This window comes from Astatotilapia calliptera, chromosome 11 (assembly GCF_900246225.1).
Source record: "Astatotilapia calliptera chromosome 11, fAstCal1.2, whole genome shotgun sequence".
In the NCBI taxonomy this organism is placed as follows: Eukaryota; Metazoa; Chordata; class Actinopteri; order Cichliformes; family Cichlidae; genus Astatotilapia; species Astatotilapia calliptera.
In genome coordinates this window covers 14,162,463-14,178,608 of record NC_039312.1, presented here as the reverse complement: position 1 = coordinate 14,178,608, position 16,146 = coordinate 14,162,463, and the positions used below count along the sequence as shown (strand labels likewise).

Sequence of the window (16,146 nt, the reverse complement as noted above, 5' to 3'; positions counted from 1 at the left end):
CATAAAGTGCAAGTGTGCAAAAATTGCAAAAACAGTGCAACAGCAGACTGAATGATGCAGACACAAGACAGTGCAGACACAGAAAGCGGAGCTTTCTGACTCACGGGCAGGTCAATAACCTTCAAATAACAATTACTGACTATTTGTAAATTACATTTACTATCAGATGGGCTGGCATCCCCTTTGAATTCTGATGCCTATGTTTATTTCCAGACATTTCAGCAAGTGCTGCCATCAGGTCAAGAGTTTGTAGCCCAGTAATTATGTGCTACATAAAGCTCTTTGTTCCAGTTGTGTTTGTCTTAAAGATCTAAAGTGGCTTTCTTTTGTATGATTATTATTATTTTTCTGGCTAAACGCCTTCCCCTGCAAATCAAATCACCAACAAAAAGCAGCACTGTGTGATTTCCTCATCTTACCACCCGAGAAGTTTAGTTTACACACTTAAATATCACTAGTTTAAAAGATTTATAGACGTAGTGTACTGCATTTACCGATGAACAGGGCCCTAATTGCTACCTGCCTGCACTGTGCCTCATATGTGTATGTGGGTATGAGTCAGATAAAATAAACCACATGGTGTGTGTGCGTGTCTCTGTGTGTGTAAGGAAGCTGAACAGAGCTCTGTGCACTCATTTACTATCTCCTTGTGTGGTTTGGCAGCAGCTTTGTCGGTATGGGGGCGTACAACGGGCATCCGTCTGGACGTGAGGCAAGCCTGGCATGCCTCTCAGCCCCCTGCAAGGCTGAATGAGGGTGGGATCAGAGCAGGAGTCTACCAGGCTCCAGACTGGTAGTCTGTGCATGCGTGTAAGCGAATGTGTGTGTTTTTCTTTGTGTATCTGCACTTCTGTGTGTATTGGGGGTAATTAAATTGTAATCACACAGGCTTAAACAGCAACCACAGGGTTTGCCATTGTTCTGCATGTCACTTGCAATCTGTTGACTTCTTTGCATATTGTTCCATCCATTCACAACTCTGTCAGATAGACTGCCTGCGTCTGTGTGTTCCCTAATTATTTCTACACCGGTTTAACACCGCATCATTTATTTGACCTTTGTGGTCATTATAATAGTGAGGCACGATCCAGCCATGCTGAAAGTTACACAATAGCATGCACACCACCATGGCTGGATGCCATACCTCCATGTTCTGTACTGGATAATAAGTGAACCACTGCAGAGCTGAGCCTGGTTTGCACTTGGACAGCAGACCACCCTCGGAAAATATAGCCGCCTCTGTTGTTTGTCCCTAGACACTCCCTCTTTCTGATCATCACAGTTGTTTATTGTACATAATAGTAAATACAGCATGGATAAATACATACATCATATTTTTTTAGCTGAAGATGAGAAAGTAAAGCTGCTTTTGATGGAAGCTACTCAAATCTGAGCCTCACTGGCAACATATGCCACAGCCACTGAACAGGCAGCAGTCACAGCAATGATGGCATCTGACGGGGCTAGTGTTGCGATTCTCCCCGATGTCAAACGGCATCTGTGAAAAAAAATTGAAATACGTCTGAACAATAAATACATCAAAGAGGTTTCTTCCTGTTAAAAGGGAGTTTTGCTTCCCACTGTTGCCAAGTGATTTCTCACAGAGTGTTGTTTGATTGTTTGGGTTTTCTCTGTCTTATTGTATCGTCTTTACCTTACAATATAAACCATCTTGAGGTGACAGTTGCTGTGATATGTCATTATATAAACTGAATTGAATTGAATTTTCCTGACCTAGAGTTTAATTTTCCCCAGATACTGGTGTGGGTACAGTACGTCAAGGCTGTGACAACTAGAGGTTTTAAAGGAAAGAAGAAGCCGAAATTCTACTGTGTTTTTATGTAGTGTGAGTGGCTTTAAATCCAATGTTTACTGGCACATATTTCTAGCAACAATGTGGACACCAAAATAATGAGTAATTGCAGTGTAATATAGGGTGGTTGGGGTAATGATACAGTAATACAGCCCTCTCCCCTAAAATTGCAATGTAAGATTGGGCAACACCGTTTGTCCTTTCCTCTAAAATATCTCAGTTATTAATTCCTCAAATACACTTGACGTATATTTTCTTTGTCTTTTTATCCTTTAAAACTTCAGTTTGCTACTGCTTTGTTCTGCTTCTTTGAAGTATTTTTTGGGTACTGAAAATGCACCCTAAATATAAAAAAATTGCCCTGTAAAATTACAGGATGGGTTGTCGGCTGTATTTTGAAGTGCTACTTGAAAACACTGTAGACTAGAAATTGAATGAACTCAAGCTTCATGACTTATTTTAAGTATTTGATCAACTCAGCATACCATCCATGTTTCTACTGACGTCTCTTCTTGCATTGCAGCAGGATCATCAGTGCTCTTTTCTTCCTCCATGTCTTCTACCTGTTGATTAGTTGCATACATTCAGAAACACAGTAAAACACACAGAGCTGATGAGCATTGAATAAAAAGGAATAAATCTTAATTTACATCAAGCAGGCTACTCACGGTTGTGAATGGGAAGGCAGCGTTCCCCTCAATGTAAATAGTTAGTGCGACAGCCAAGATGACTGCAGACGCGAATGTTTTCATTTTCAGCAGTTTAACTTGTCAAAGAGGTTGAATTTTTCATTTCTGCTATCAGCGCTTTTGAGCATAATGGCTCTGTTTGCTGATCATGCTGTTATTTATACAGTGTTACCTTGTCACTGGCAGTACTTTATTCCTTCTTGGGAAAGACTTGCAACACTACTTAAATGATGCTGGGTATTGTAATAGGAAATTCCCAAACAACAAAATGTTAAGTATTTTGCACTGGTGCGAACAGTATTTGTTCAATAATCTTAATTCCTTAATTCAGCCATAGTATTGAATTTTCATGAGTGCAACAGTTTAATACAGCACACAGTTTGTCACCTATATTCTGCACTATGCTACTAATACACTAATTATTATTTCAAATCAACGTGTCCAGTGCTTGGAACTTTCTTATAAGAAGATGCTAGACTGAGTGGGTTTCAAATGGATCAGTATCAAATGTCATGTAACTGTCAACTTAAACACAGAGCAAACGGTTTATCTTTAAATTTTGTCACTCTATTACAACCACTTTAATAATGTAAATCTGTTCAAGGAAATAAATTGTAGGGAAATACCAAAATCAATAATGACAGGAGTGCACGGTGTGTTTACTCTGATAAAGGTTGAAAGGGTCTTTTGAATTTTACTAAACATCTTGTGCAATAACCAAAATCCCTTATCTCCACTCTGTCTCATGTACCGTGACCTCGCTGACCTGTTAGCTTTAACTTAATGAGCACATCTGTGTCAACAACAACAGTAGGATTATTGGCTCTGTAGGAATACATTCTGCCTTTTTAACTGTTTTTTTAGGACTATAAGGAATAATTACTTCATTTTTTGGTCTCATTTATAGTAGCTGTAAGGACCACTGCAGCTACAAATCCACCTCGAATATATTGATGAATTGATGGATGATTTCATTATTTTTAAAAAGATTCCAGCCCCTGAGGAGTAATGCTTTCAGCACTGGAGTAATGAGTGCAGTGTTAAAGTACCTGTGCAGAAAAATAAGAGCTTCTTGCAGTGTTGTCATTAATGGAGATCACACAGCTGGGATTTGTTTACCTTTTTCCTCTAAGTCCTGATAAAAGTAGTCCCCCTCTTCTCCCTCCTATGCATTACTTAATGTGATCAAGTTTAGTTTGAACACTTCACACCAATAAATGATCACTGAAAATGATCAGCTACATAACAGCCAAACCTACACTGTGAATTGTTAACCAACTTGTTAAGAACAACAAATGGAAACAAAACGAGAAAGTCTAATCCATCATCAGATCAAAAGATCTGTACGGGAAATTAAGATGTGGTCTAAAGTTTACATGCACTCATCATGGGCATGAATGTCGTGGTAACTTTGGGCTTTTAATGCTTTCTTTGAACTGTTGTTTTTCCAGGGTGGAATGATTGTACAGAAAATATCCTTAAAACAAGAATTAGTTGCAAAAGCTTGAATTTATTGATATATTAGAGCCTGTGTATATAAATATATAAATTCAATTTATGTCCATAATGAGTCTATATAAATGTTTGACAAAAAACAAACAAACTCCAGGGCTAAAAAATAAAGCTAAGATGTTAGTGCCAAAAACCACTAGCTGGTACTATTTTTCTGCTTGAAAAACAAGCCAGTCCCCGTAGACTTCCATGTTAAATTTACAAATTAACTTCTAAATCAAAAAACCCAAACAACAATGCCATAAATATAAGGTCCCAAGCATGGAGAGGCTAAAGTCTAAAGTGCTGACGCACAAATACAGACTTGGCAGGAACCAGTTTAGCTGGTTACTGCTTTCAGCTGTTGCCATCTATATAAATGTAGTTGTAGCTGCATAAAGTGGATGAATCAACACTTCATAGCACATTTGCTGTCACATACCATTGGGTCCTTATACAGTGAGAAGTACTACTGAGTAACGATTGAACTGTCTATGTTATATTTATATAAAATGTTATGTAGTGCCACATAATGACTTCAAGTTATAGGCCATCCATGTAAAAATGTAACGTGAAGTAATGTTCTACTTCACGTTTAGTCTAACTACTGTTGAACTTAAAGCTGCTCTTTATCGGCTGCAGTGTAATAAAATCTGTTTTTCAGAGCAAAAGAATTATTCTGAAGTACCGTTTAATGTTATTATTTGACAGACTTGATTAATGAGTACACACATGTGATTAAATATGTTGATACAGTCACATCATTGAAGACATAGAAAATACAACCTTACCAAATCAAAATGTTTCATCCTATGAACACAGTTAAAACTGACTATTTTAAAGCTTCATAAGTTAATATTGAGTGATTGTGGGAGCAGGAATCCTCAGAACCTGCAGCAAACTCCACAGATACCGGGGGTGCAGCAGCCACAGCAAAAGCGACACTTGATGCCAGGCCTGTGTCTGGTGTTATACAACTTCTGTGGGAAACACCGGAGACATGAGCACAGAGTTCATCTGCAGCAGCATCACTGCTCTTTATATTCACCTGCTCTAACAAACACTTTCATTTAGCTGAAGTAATTTGGCCACCTTCACTCAGTTAGTGTTACTTACCATCCATGAGTCCACTGATGCCTCCTCATGTGCTGCTGCTGGATAGTCCATGCTCATTGGCTCCTCCAGCTCCTGCTCCTGTTAATGAATTGAGTGCAGTAGAAACCACATTGTAGCACTGAAACAAACATTTGCAGCTTGTAAGCTAATACACTTGGTTAAAGTCAAGTTCTTACTTCAGTGACTGGGACAGCAGAGCTCTGCTGAACACAAATGAATGTGAGCACGACGGCCACTGCAACTGCAACACTGAACGTCTTCATCTTAGGAGGCTTTGAGAGGCTCAAGTTCGACTCTTTCTCCTGGTCCGGATGATTGTTGTGAGCTGAGTCCTTCTGTCTGATGGTTAATGTGTGCAGAAGTGCTGATATTTATACTGATTTGGGCCCCTGCTGCCTCGTCACTCACAGCTCTACCTAACTCTACCTGATTTCGGGAACATTGCAAAACTCCATATTTTCCTGTGCTATGAAATTCTGGGAATGGAAAATTCCTGAGGAAGGAGAAAATCTGTACTTTTCTCAGTCGGCATGAACTTTGACCTTTTCTTCGGATGTTTAACTATATGGGTTTTCCCTGTCCTATTGATGCAAGCCTGTTCCCAACAGTAGTTTCTGTACTTAATGATGTCACAAGACTTTAAACTTAACTATAACATAGATCATAGGTGTCAAACTCTGGCCCGCGGGATATTATCTGAAACAGCATTACACAGTGTTACACCTACTTTACTTTACTTGGTTTAACTTTCAAATAACCAAACTTCATGAAACAACATCAGTTTAGAAAAACACCAAAGGATGTCTTCATGATGACTTAATTAAAGAGCACTAGTAATAATTGTTTTGACAGTTTTTGACAGTTTTGGACAGTTACTGTAAAGCTGCTCACTTTACTTTTGCTATCAATGGCTTGGCTCTATTAACAGGTTGTACCACATACGACATGGGCAAGAGTATGAGGCAACAACTCTTAACTGACATCAGCACAAAAACTGTACATCAGGAGCTTCATGTCACTGGTTTCCATTAATGTTTAATTCTTGTCAGACAGAAACAGAAACAGACAGCACATGTTGTAGTATAGTGACTCTGAAACTTTTTAAATATACATACTGTAGTTCCAAATGCTTGGTACACTGTTCACTGATACAGCAGGATGACCAGATGAAGAAACACTGTCAGACTTTAACAAATGCTAAGCAGTCAAATCATTTCATGTATAACAGTTCATGCAGAAGAAGCACATTACATGAATTTAACACAGTATGTAACCTCAGCAAATGTGGCAGAGCTCTGCTGAATGCAAATACACATGAGTGCAACGGCCACTGCAACTGCAACGCTGAACGTCTCCATCTTCAGGAGGTTTGAGTGGTTTAAGGTGGTCAGATCCTTTGACTCTCTCGTTGACTCTTGTCAGCTCCTTCGTGATGGTTGACTGAGGGAAACGGTGCTGGTATTTATACTCATTTGCTCCACTGCTGCCTCGTCACTTAGAGTACAGAAACTACTGTCGGGAACAGGCTTGCATCAATAGGACAGGGAAAACCCATATAGTTAAACATCCGAAGGTCAAAGTTCATGCCGACTGAGAAAAGTACAGATTTTCTCCTTCCTCAGGAATTTTCCATTCCCAGAATTTCATAGCACAGGAAAATATGGAGTTTTGCAATGTTCCTGAAATCAGGTAGAGTAAGAGCTGTGAGTGACGAGGCAGCAGGGGCCCAAATCAGTATAAATATCAGCACTTCTGCACACATTAACCATCAGACAGAAGGACTCAGCTCACAACAATCATCCGGACCAGGAGAAAGAGTCGAACTTGAGCCTCTCAAAGCTTCCTAAGATGAAGACGTTCAGTGTTGCAGTTGCAGTGGCCGTCGTGCTCACATTCATTTGTGTTCAGCAGAGCTCTGCTGTCCCAGTCACTGAAGTAAGAACGTGACTTTAACCAAGTGTATTAGCTTACAAGCTGCAAATGTTTGTTTCAGTGCTACAATGTGGTTTCTACTGCACTCAATTCATTAACAGGAGCAGGAGCTGGAGGAGCCAATGAGCATGGACTATCCAGCAGCAGCACATGAGCAGATATTAGTGGACTCATGGAAGGTAAGTAACACTAACTGAGTGAAGGTGGCCAAATTACTTCAGCTAAATGAAAGTGTTTGTTAGAGCAGGTGAATATAAAGAGCAGTGATGCTGCTGCAGATGAACTCTGTGCTCATGTCTCTTGTGTTTCCTACAGACGCTGTATAACAGCAGACACAAGCGTGGCATCAAGTGTCGCTTTTGCTGTGGCTGCTGCACCCCCGGTATCTGTGGAGTTTGCTGCAGGTTCTGAGGATTCCTGCTCCAACAACCACTCAGCATTAACAAACTGTATGTCACAGTTAATGTGTGAGATTATACTGTTTTAGTAACATTGTGTCCTCAGTTACTGCATCAACTACATGCTTGTATTACACAGTTTATCACAATAAACTTTATGGTCATTTAGATATAATGTGGATTTTTGTTGTCATTTTAAATGTCGTATTTTCCTTTGTTACATTTGTAAAACTGACTGCTATGCACCGTCCATCCATCAATTCATCCATCAAAGCTGCCATAGGGCTACAGGCAGGGTATATCCTGGACAGTGTTAACACATAGAGAGAAAAGCATTCATGATCACAGTAACCCCTGTAACTGATTCAAAATCACAATTTAACCAAACACCAAAGTGTTCTGACTTTGAGGGGAGACTCTCCAAAATATTCTATTTTTATTTCAAACACATACGCAGTTGGTTACATATGGTTAAAATGATTCAAATGCAGTAAATATATACATTTTTCATATAAATAGAGTCCATAACTTGATTATTGTCTGTAGCCCACATAATTAAACACTTTAGTTAGATAAAACATGTGAGTTTTGATGTTATGTACTGTATAGCCTGTGTAATAAATAAAGATGTAGCCCAATAAGTATAAAATCCAGAAAGCTACACGACATGGGGCAGTTCATTTACAAACACAAGTGTAACTTGAGTTTCACACTGTTTTTTGTTAGAAAATAATCAAATTGTTAAATGCTTAAATTACACAAAACGTCAGAAATCTGCACTGTCATGAACAACAATGTAAACCTAATTTTTGGATTAACCCTCCGAAGTCTGAATCCCAGCTTGTGCACATCAACCTCACCGATTTGCACAAATACAGTTTATAATGAAGACATGTTAAATATTAAGCACTGAAAACAGTTTGGTTGTTGTTGTTTGGAACGTCATTTAATGCATGTTGTTTTGTTGCCATAGTGATGCCTCCAGGGGAAAATTAGGGAGCAGAGCAAGAATAAGACTGTGGATATATGTTTTGATAGCTTTGGGTTCTCTTTGTTTTTGCCTAACAATCATAAAGAAATGTATTATATTTTGTGTGTGTCCTCATTATTGAGCTTTAACCCTGCATAAAGGCCAAGATGAATCTCTTAGAGTAGAACTTTACAGTAACTATTAGAATAAAAAAAAAAACACACATTGACTGCTTTAGTTTTTAAGATTCACTTCTGTCTTAAGTATTTTTTGTCTCCATATAAGATATCAAAATCTGTGCATACAACTTGATGTAAAAAGAATCTATGTACATTCCGCAGTCTATGATGCTAGAATGGCATCGCAGCATTTAAACATGTTTTGAATGAAAACATCAGCATATGAAAACAAAACTGAAGAGACACTGCAACCATATGAAGGAAGACGACTATTTAGTGAAATTTCTACATTTCCCTGAGGATTAACTGCTCTGTAACTTACCAAGAACTAAAGTAAGTTCAAATTTCATTTTATAGACTTAAGATCATTTACTTAAATATAAAGCCTGATTTTCCTGCCTGCCAGGACAGTATTTCTGTACTTTACATTGTGCAAGTCTAGACTATATTTTACATCATAGAGAGGATGATGTGGCTCTATTATTCAGGAAAACAAATGAAGACTTAACTATTTGTCAGCTGTTGTAATATTTGACAAATTATACATAAATTAGAAAATGTTCTTAATCATATCTTACAGTGACAGAAGCTCTGCTGTTAATCTTAGTATCTGCAGTTTTTACACGCTTACACAAACACACGCAGTTACTGTCCCTCCATTTAGAAAGACAGAGGCATCAGAGTGAGCATCATTCAACACAGACGCTCTCACAACACAAATCCTGACGTCGGTTTGCAATAAATGTAATTTAAAAAATTTACATTCATGTATGCTATATGCATTTTGTCCATTCCAAAGTTGTGAGTCTATACCAGCCAAAATGCTGTCTTTAGCTATTAACATTTGAAATGATGAAGGCACTTGAAAGTAACACAACATTAGCTGCCTTTCCAGAAAAAGACAAAAACCTTTCAGAAGTATAGTATGTAAGGTTTTGTGAGGTTTTCCTCCCAGGCTTCTAGACTTCTGATTGGCCAACATTTCTACACGGTTAGGATTTGGCATGTTCCTGACTTTGTTTTTAGGGTTTACATGTGGAAGGAGATATTTTTTCAAAACTGCACATGTGGACGGGGTTTTTTTTAAACGAAAAAGGAAAATTTCCGTTTACAAAAGTGCCCGTGTACGTGTGGACGTAGCCTAAAGTTATCACAAAAAAAGCAAATTCGCTGAACATTCTGAGTTGTTTAGTGATCATTGTTGTTTTCTGTTCCTTGTAGTCAAAATGAATGGAAGCGGAGATGGATCACAAAATAACCGTAATGGTAAGCACATGCACTCAGTCGTAAAATTGATGAAAAACTGATTTTCAGCAGATGTTTATGAATGCTAATTAAAAGATAAAATGATCTTGCAGGCCGACAGGTTAACCCAGAAATGTTTCCAAGAGGAGATCAGGAGCCAGCTTACGAACCTGTTGGTGGAATCTGGGGTTTACTGGAAAGACTTTATGTTACTCTCTATGATATCTTTTTTTGGAGGCTGACTGAGCTACTAGATGAATTAGAGGATCGATATGATGTCTTATATATTGACTTTCACAATGTCAATGACGGCAATGTCAACAATGTAAACAATCACAATATTAATGTGAGAGACGATGCCAATGTTGACAACAATGAACTGCATGATGATCATAATGCTGCTGTTGTTGTCGGCATTGAAAATGACGATTCTGATGAGGCATTTGAAGACTGTGAGGATGTTCACCCGTACATCCCAGAAGAGGATCCTCAGCCAGGTGTATCCAGGAAGAGGTCTAGAGAGATGGATGTGGAAGATGTGGAGCCCAACAAAAGAATCAGATGGAGCGAGGAGTTTTCTGATGATGACTCTGACTTCATCTCTGCCTGTGATACTGATAGCGAGGGCTGTCCTCATCTTGGTAATATTGCTGATGAGGTACCGCTGTCTGTTGGATCCACGAAAAGGTCCAGAAAGGAAGATGGAGATGAAGAAGAGCCTAATAGCAAAAGATCCAGGCTCGCAAACTCTGATTCGGGGACCAGCTCAATTGTGTATGATCACTCTGAGAGCAGTAGTGATGAACTCTTTGAAGATGCCCATGAAGAGACTGACAACCATGAAACTGGAGGCTCGAGGAAAAGGTCCAGAGAGGATTTGGAAGAAGAAGAGGAATGCTTGCACGTTTGCAAATTTCGGAGGTGTTCAAATGAGTCCACCAGCACCAGTGATGACAACTAACACTATTTCAACGGGATTTTTCTGTATCCTTTTAGTAGGCTGATGGCCTACTCAGGTGACCCTGAATCCTCCCTTGGTTTTGCTGCCAGAAGTTGGGCATACACTGTGCAATTTTTTCAGTCGCGTTATTCAGCTCCTGTTCAAACTCTCCGATTGACTCGTAGGGGTTAGAAGTTCGTAGGTCACGATGCAGGGTCTCATACTATACGGCCCGATGCTCTGTGCAACCTGAGTGCTCACACTGTTCGTCCATAGCATGAAGGTTATAACACAAAATTTTACACTATTTTCACGGTTGTTGTGGTCGCGATAATTTTGTGAAGTCACATCGAAAAGGCTCGGATGAGCTTGGCAGTTCTACAAGTTGTGCCTCCATCGCTTGTGTCCGGATCACACGCTGCACTGCCGTGCTGTTCTGTCTTTTCGCTTTCATCTCTGTGTTTGCGCGTGCGCAGTGAGAGACGCTGCGTTGACACCCTCACAACAGCCGACAGGATTTCAAGCAGGTTTGATTTTCTTACGACCAAATGACTGATGATCAGGAGCTGATCGTGAGGTGTTAATCACTTCTCGTTACCCCATGTATACGATGCACGACACACGATTAAGGCCAAACTCGGGTCGATCCCCAAAACGGTTGCACGACTGAAAAATCGGCTCAAAATGGGCCAAAAATCGCACAGTGTATGTCCAGCATTAGGCGTAGGCTGCTGGGGGATTCCCATGATGCACTGGGTGTTTCTTCTTCACCCACTATGTGTTAATAGACCTCTCTGCACTGAATTGTACTTGTTGTTAACCTCTGGCTCTCTTCCACAGAATGTCTTTATCCTGTTTTCCTTCCCCCTCCCCAACCGGTCGCAGCAGATGGCCGCCCCTCCCTGAGCCTGGTTCTGCTGGAGGTTTCTTCCTGTTAAAAGGGAGTTTTTCCTTCCCACTGTCGCCAAAGTGCTTGCTCATAGGGGGTCATTTGATTGTTGGGTTTTTCTTTGTAAGTATACCTTACAATATAAAGCACCTTGAGGTGACTGTTACTGTGATTTGGCACTATATAAAAAAAATTGAATTGAATTTAAAATTTGAATGGATGTGACTGTGTAGATTCCAAATCCAGCATGTCCAAATTAACACTGTCGGATTTGATTTCAACACTATTAAAGTGTCTATATGGGTCCACACCAGAGAGTGTTCATTTAACTCTTTTTGGAGAGTTGGTACGTTAACTCTGATTTAGTGTTAAACACCAAATCTGTCTGGAGTTGATAATTTAACACTTGGTGTTAAGAGTTTATATATTAACTCTCAAAAGAGTATTTTAGTTTAACTACGTAAGAGTTATCTTCTAATTCATTCTAAAAAGCGGGAATTTTACTGTTCTGAACTTCTAGAAATTTCTTTTGGAAATAAACATTTACTAAAAAGACGCAATGGTTTTTGAAAAACATTTATTCTGAACTGTGCACCACAATTTCAAAACATTTTCTGAAAGATGTAACAGTATACATGTTCTCACTTTCATTAGAATTTTGTTTATTAAAAGGTCTGACATAGGTGAGCTGGTAAATGCAAATAACAGCATTCTCATTACTTATTTCTTCAATACAATATGCATGTCCTTCATTCATCCCTTTGTGGAACTTCAATGCACTTCTGCTCTCCCCCATATTCCATCTTCACAAGCATATCCTATGTGGAGACTGAATAAAAATTAGTTGACACTAATTAATGGTACAAATAATCCAGTAATCAATTGCAGCACAGTAAAAAAAAAGGAATCCTTTTTGAGCCATTATTTGTGTAAAGTATTTTCCCAAAAGACAAGGACACAGGCAACAGGTAATACTGAACTAAATGCACATGGTTAAACTATTTATAAGAATTTGTTTAAAGAGATGGAATGGAGAACGTGGCTGCAGCTAGGAGTGTCAGCAGAGAGCAGGAACCAGAGGAAAAGCTATCGAGAGACTGATCACCTGGGTCGTGATGGGAACAGTCCAACGGGAATTCTGCATCAATCAGTCAGCGTAATGCCTAAAAGTTTATTCAGATGTAAATATATTAAATTCTTAAAATGAAGAATATGAAAAAAAATCATCAGTGTTTTTAACGACACTGCATTTCATTCATGTGTCTCTATTGGACAGTGTTGTAGAAGTTACAGAAGATAGGAATCAGTTCCACCTTGGCCTGACGTTTGATCACGTTTGGTTGTACTGGCTTTGAGCCTGTTTGTGATACGCTACATCCACATGATACAGCTACTCTAGCTTTTTTTGAAGTGTCGTGAAATATTTTGCTTAAATGTTCTGCAGAACGGATGCAGCGCACATACAGTACAGATATTATCTGAAACAGCATTACACAGTGTTACACCTACTTTACAGTTTCACCACAGTGCAACGTCTCTCAGTATTGTTGAGATGTTTTCTATTATTATGTCCAGTATCAAATTTCTGCTGTACGCAAATCTTTCTATTCTCTCTTTTTCTTCTGTGTGAGGGATTCCTGCATTAATCATGCAGCTTAGAAACTTCATATGCACACCGTGAAAACACCTCCAAATAAATTCAGTGAAAGGTTGTCGAGATAAGGTTGTCTAAAACATTTATGAATGAACTTGTATAGAAAGTGTTTCTAGGAAACATTATCTAACACTTCTACATTCTTTAAAAAAAAGTATGCTTGGTTTAACTTTCAAATAACCAATGAACCAGTCCATCAGCTCAAAGCTATTGTACATTACTGCATTTTTGTCATAATTAGTGGTAAAATTGAATGATGATGAGATGCTCCCCACTCATATAATTACAAATATGGGAAAATATGCTCACTTTACTTTTGCTATCAATGGCTTGGCTCTATTAACAGGTTGTACCACATACGACATGGGCAAGAGTATGAGGCAACAACTCTTAACTGACATCAGCACAAAAACTGTACATCAGGAGCTTCATGTCACTGGTTTCCATTAATGTTTAATTCTTGTCAGACAGAAACAGAAACAGACAGCACATGTTGTAGTATAGTGACTCTGAACTTTTTAATATAATAACATACTGTAGTTCCAAATGCTTGGTACACTGTTCACTGATACAGCAGGATGACCAGATGAAGAAACACTGTCAGACTTTAACAAATGCTAAGCAGTCAAATCATTTCATGTATAAGAGTCTATACTTAGTGGTTGATGTGAGAATCGCAGGTAGATATTCTCAGAATCTGCAGCACAATCCACAGACACCAGCATTGCAGCAGCCGCAGCAAAAGCGACACTTCATGCCACGCTTCTGTCTGTGGTACGGCATCTGTGTGAAAGAGGAGAAGAGCAGAGAGTTTATCTTCAGCTGCAAGTCACTTCATTGTTTCTAATTTTATGAAAAGTTGTGAGTGCACAGTTTATTTTAAACATCTCCCTGCATTTGAGAGATCTCACAATTACTGTCTTCATTCATTTATTGAAGTAAACTCACCACCCATGAGTCAGCTGATACCTCCTGATGTTCAGCAGCTGGACTGTCAGTGCTCACAGCCTCTTGTAGCTCTTGCAGTTCTCGTATCTGTAGAGAAAGAAAACAGATCTTAGCATCTTCACAACAAATTCATGCAGAAGAAGCACATTACATGAATTTAACACAGTCTGTAACCTCAGCAAATGTGGCAGAGCTCTGCTGAATGCAAATACACATGAGTGCAACGGCCACTGCAACTGCAACGCTGAACGTCTCCATCTTCAGGAGGTTTGAGTGGTTTAAGGTGGTCAGATCCTTTGACTCTCTCGTTGACTCTTGTCAGCGCCTTCGTGATGGTTGACTGAGGGAAACGGTGCTGGTATTTATACTCATTTGCTCCACTGCTGCCTCGTCACTTAGAGTACAGAAACTACTGTCGGGAACAGGCTTGCATCAATAGGACAGGGAAAACCCATATAGTTAAACATCCGAAGGTCAAAGTTCATGCCGACTGAGAAAAGTACAGATTTTCTCCTTCCTCAGGAATTTTCCATTCCTACAATTTCATAGCACAGGAAAATATGGAGTTTTGCAATGTTCCTGAAATCAGGTAGAGTAAGAGCTGTGAGTGACGAGGCAGCAGGGGCCCAAATCAGTATAAATATCAGCACTTCTGCACACATTAACCATCAGACAGAAGGACTCAGCTCACAACAATCATCCGGACCAGGAGAAAGAGTCGAACTTGAGCCTCTCAAAGCCTCCTAAGATGAAGACGTTCAGTGTTGCAGTTGCAGTGGCCGTCGTGCTCACATTCATTTGTGTTCAGCAGAGCTCTGCTGTCCCAGTCACTGAAGTAAGAACTTGACTTTAACCAAGTGTATTAGCTTACAAGCTGCAAATGTTTGTTTCAGTGCTACAATGTGGTTTCTACTGCACTCAATTCATTAACAGGAGCAGGAGCTGGAGGAGCCAATGAGCATGGACTATCCAGCAGCAGCACAGGAGGAGGCATCAGTGGACTCATGGAAGGTAAGTAACACTAACTGAGTGAAGGTGGCCAAATTACTTCAGCTAAATGAAAGTGTTTGTTAGAGCAGGTGAATATAAAGAGCAGTGATGCTGCTGCAGATGAACTCTGTGCTCATGTCTCTTGTGTTTCCCACAGACGCTGTATAACAGCAGACACAAGCGTGGCATCAAGTGTCGCTTTTGCTGTGGCTGCTGCACCCCCGGTATCTGTGGAGTTTGCTGCAGGTTCTGAGGATTCCTGCTCCAACAACCACTCAGCATTAACAAACTGTATGTCACAGTTAATGTGTGAGATTCTACTGTTTTAGTAACATTGTGTCCTCAGTTACTGCATCAACTACATGCTTGTATTACACAGTTTATCACAATAAACTTTATGGTCATTTAGATATAATGTGGATTTTTGTTGTCATTTTAAATGTCGTATTTTCCTTTGTTACATTTGTAAAACTGACTGCTATGCACCGTCCATCCATCAATTCATCCATCAAAGCTGCCATAGGGCTACAGGCAGGGTATATCCTGGACAGTGTTAACACATAGAGAGAAAAGCATTCATGATCACAGTAACCCCTGTAACTGATTCAAAATCACAATTTAACCAAACACCAAAGTGTTCTGACTTTGAGGGGAGACTCTCCAAAATATTCTATTTTTATTTCAAACACATACGCAGTTGGTTACATATGGTTAAAATGATTCAAATGCAGTAAATATATACATTTTTCATATAAATAGAGTCCATAACTTGATTATTGTCTGTAGCCCACATAATTAAACACTTTAGTTAGATAAAACATGTGAGTTTTGATGTTATGTACTGTATAGCCTGTGTAATAAATAAAGATGTAGCCCAATAAGTATAAAATCC

At 39.3% G+C, this 16,146-nt stretch overlaps 6 protein-coding genes across 6 annotated transcripts; 3 read left to right on the top strand and 3 right to left on the bottom strand.

Moving 5' to 3' along the window:
- Positions 1-1,396: 1,396 nt before the first annotated feature.
- LOC113032604 (hepcidin-like) lies at positions 1,397-2,565 on the bottom strand. The gene is made up of 3 exons (XM_026185597.1): positions 2,482-2,565; positions 2,299-2,376; positions 1,397-1,498 (listed from the first exon to the last, which is right to left on the bottom strand). Exons 1-3 carry the CDS (start codon positions 2,563-2,565, stop codon positions 1,397-1,399), a joined length of 264 nt encoding a protein of 87 aa, XP_026041382.1.
- A 2,312-nt stretch (positions 2,566-4,877) lies between these two features.
- On the bottom strand, positions 4,878-5,372 carry LOC113032605 (hepcidin-like). Its single transcript, XM_026185598.1, has 3 exons — positions 5,286-5,372; positions 5,110-5,187; positions 4,878-4,973 (listed from the first exon to the last, which is right to left on the bottom strand). Exons 1-3 carry the CDS (start codon positions 5,370-5,372, stop codon positions 4,878-4,880), a joined length of 261 nt encoding a protein of 86 aa, XP_026041383.1.
- Positions 5,373-6,957: 1,585 nt separating this feature from the next.
- On the top strand, positions 6,958-7,452 carry LOC113032603 (hepcidin-like). The gene is made up of 3 exons (XM_026185596.1): positions 6,958-7,044; positions 7,143-7,220; positions 7,357-7,452. The coding sequence occupies exons 1-3, from the start codon at positions 6,958-6,960 to the stop codon at positions 7,450-7,452; spliced, it is 261 nt and encodes an 86-aa protein (XP_026041381.1).
- A 1,334-nt stretch (positions 7,453-8,786) lies between these two features.
- LOC113032601 (uncharacterized) lies at positions 8,787-11,001 on the top strand. The gene is made up of 3 exons (XM_026185594.1): positions 8,787-8,921; positions 9,810-9,854; positions 9,947-11,001. Exons 2-3 carry the CDS (start codon positions 9,815-9,817, stop codon positions 10,792-10,794), a joined length of 888 nt encoding a protein of 295 aa, XP_026041379.1. The 5' UTR covers positions 8,787-8,921; positions 9,810-9,814; the 3' UTR covers positions 10,795-11,001.
- A 2,820-nt stretch (positions 11,002-13,821) lies between these two features.
- Positions 13,822-14,600, bottom strand: LOC113032602 (hepcidin-like). Its single transcript, XM_026185595.1, has 3 exons — positions 14,439-14,600; positions 14,265-14,351; positions 13,822-14,099 (listed from the first exon to the last, which is right to left on the bottom strand). Exons 1-3 carry the CDS (start codon positions 14,520-14,522, stop codon positions 14,007-14,009), a joined length of 264 nt encoding a protein of 87 aa, XP_026041380.1. The 5' UTR covers positions 14,523-14,600; the 3' UTR covers positions 13,822-14,006.
- Positions 14,601-15,012: 412 nt separating this feature from the next.
- Positions 15,013-15,581, top strand: LOC113032318 (hepcidin-like). Its single transcript, XM_026185172.1, has 3 exons — positions 15,013-15,099; positions 15,198-15,275; positions 15,412-15,581. The coding sequence occupies exons 1-3, from the start codon at positions 15,013-15,015 to the stop codon at positions 15,505-15,507; spliced, it is 261 nt and encodes an 86-aa protein (XP_026040957.1). The 3' UTR covers positions 15,508-15,581.
- The last annotated feature ends 565 nt before the right edge of the window (positions 15,582-16,146 follow it).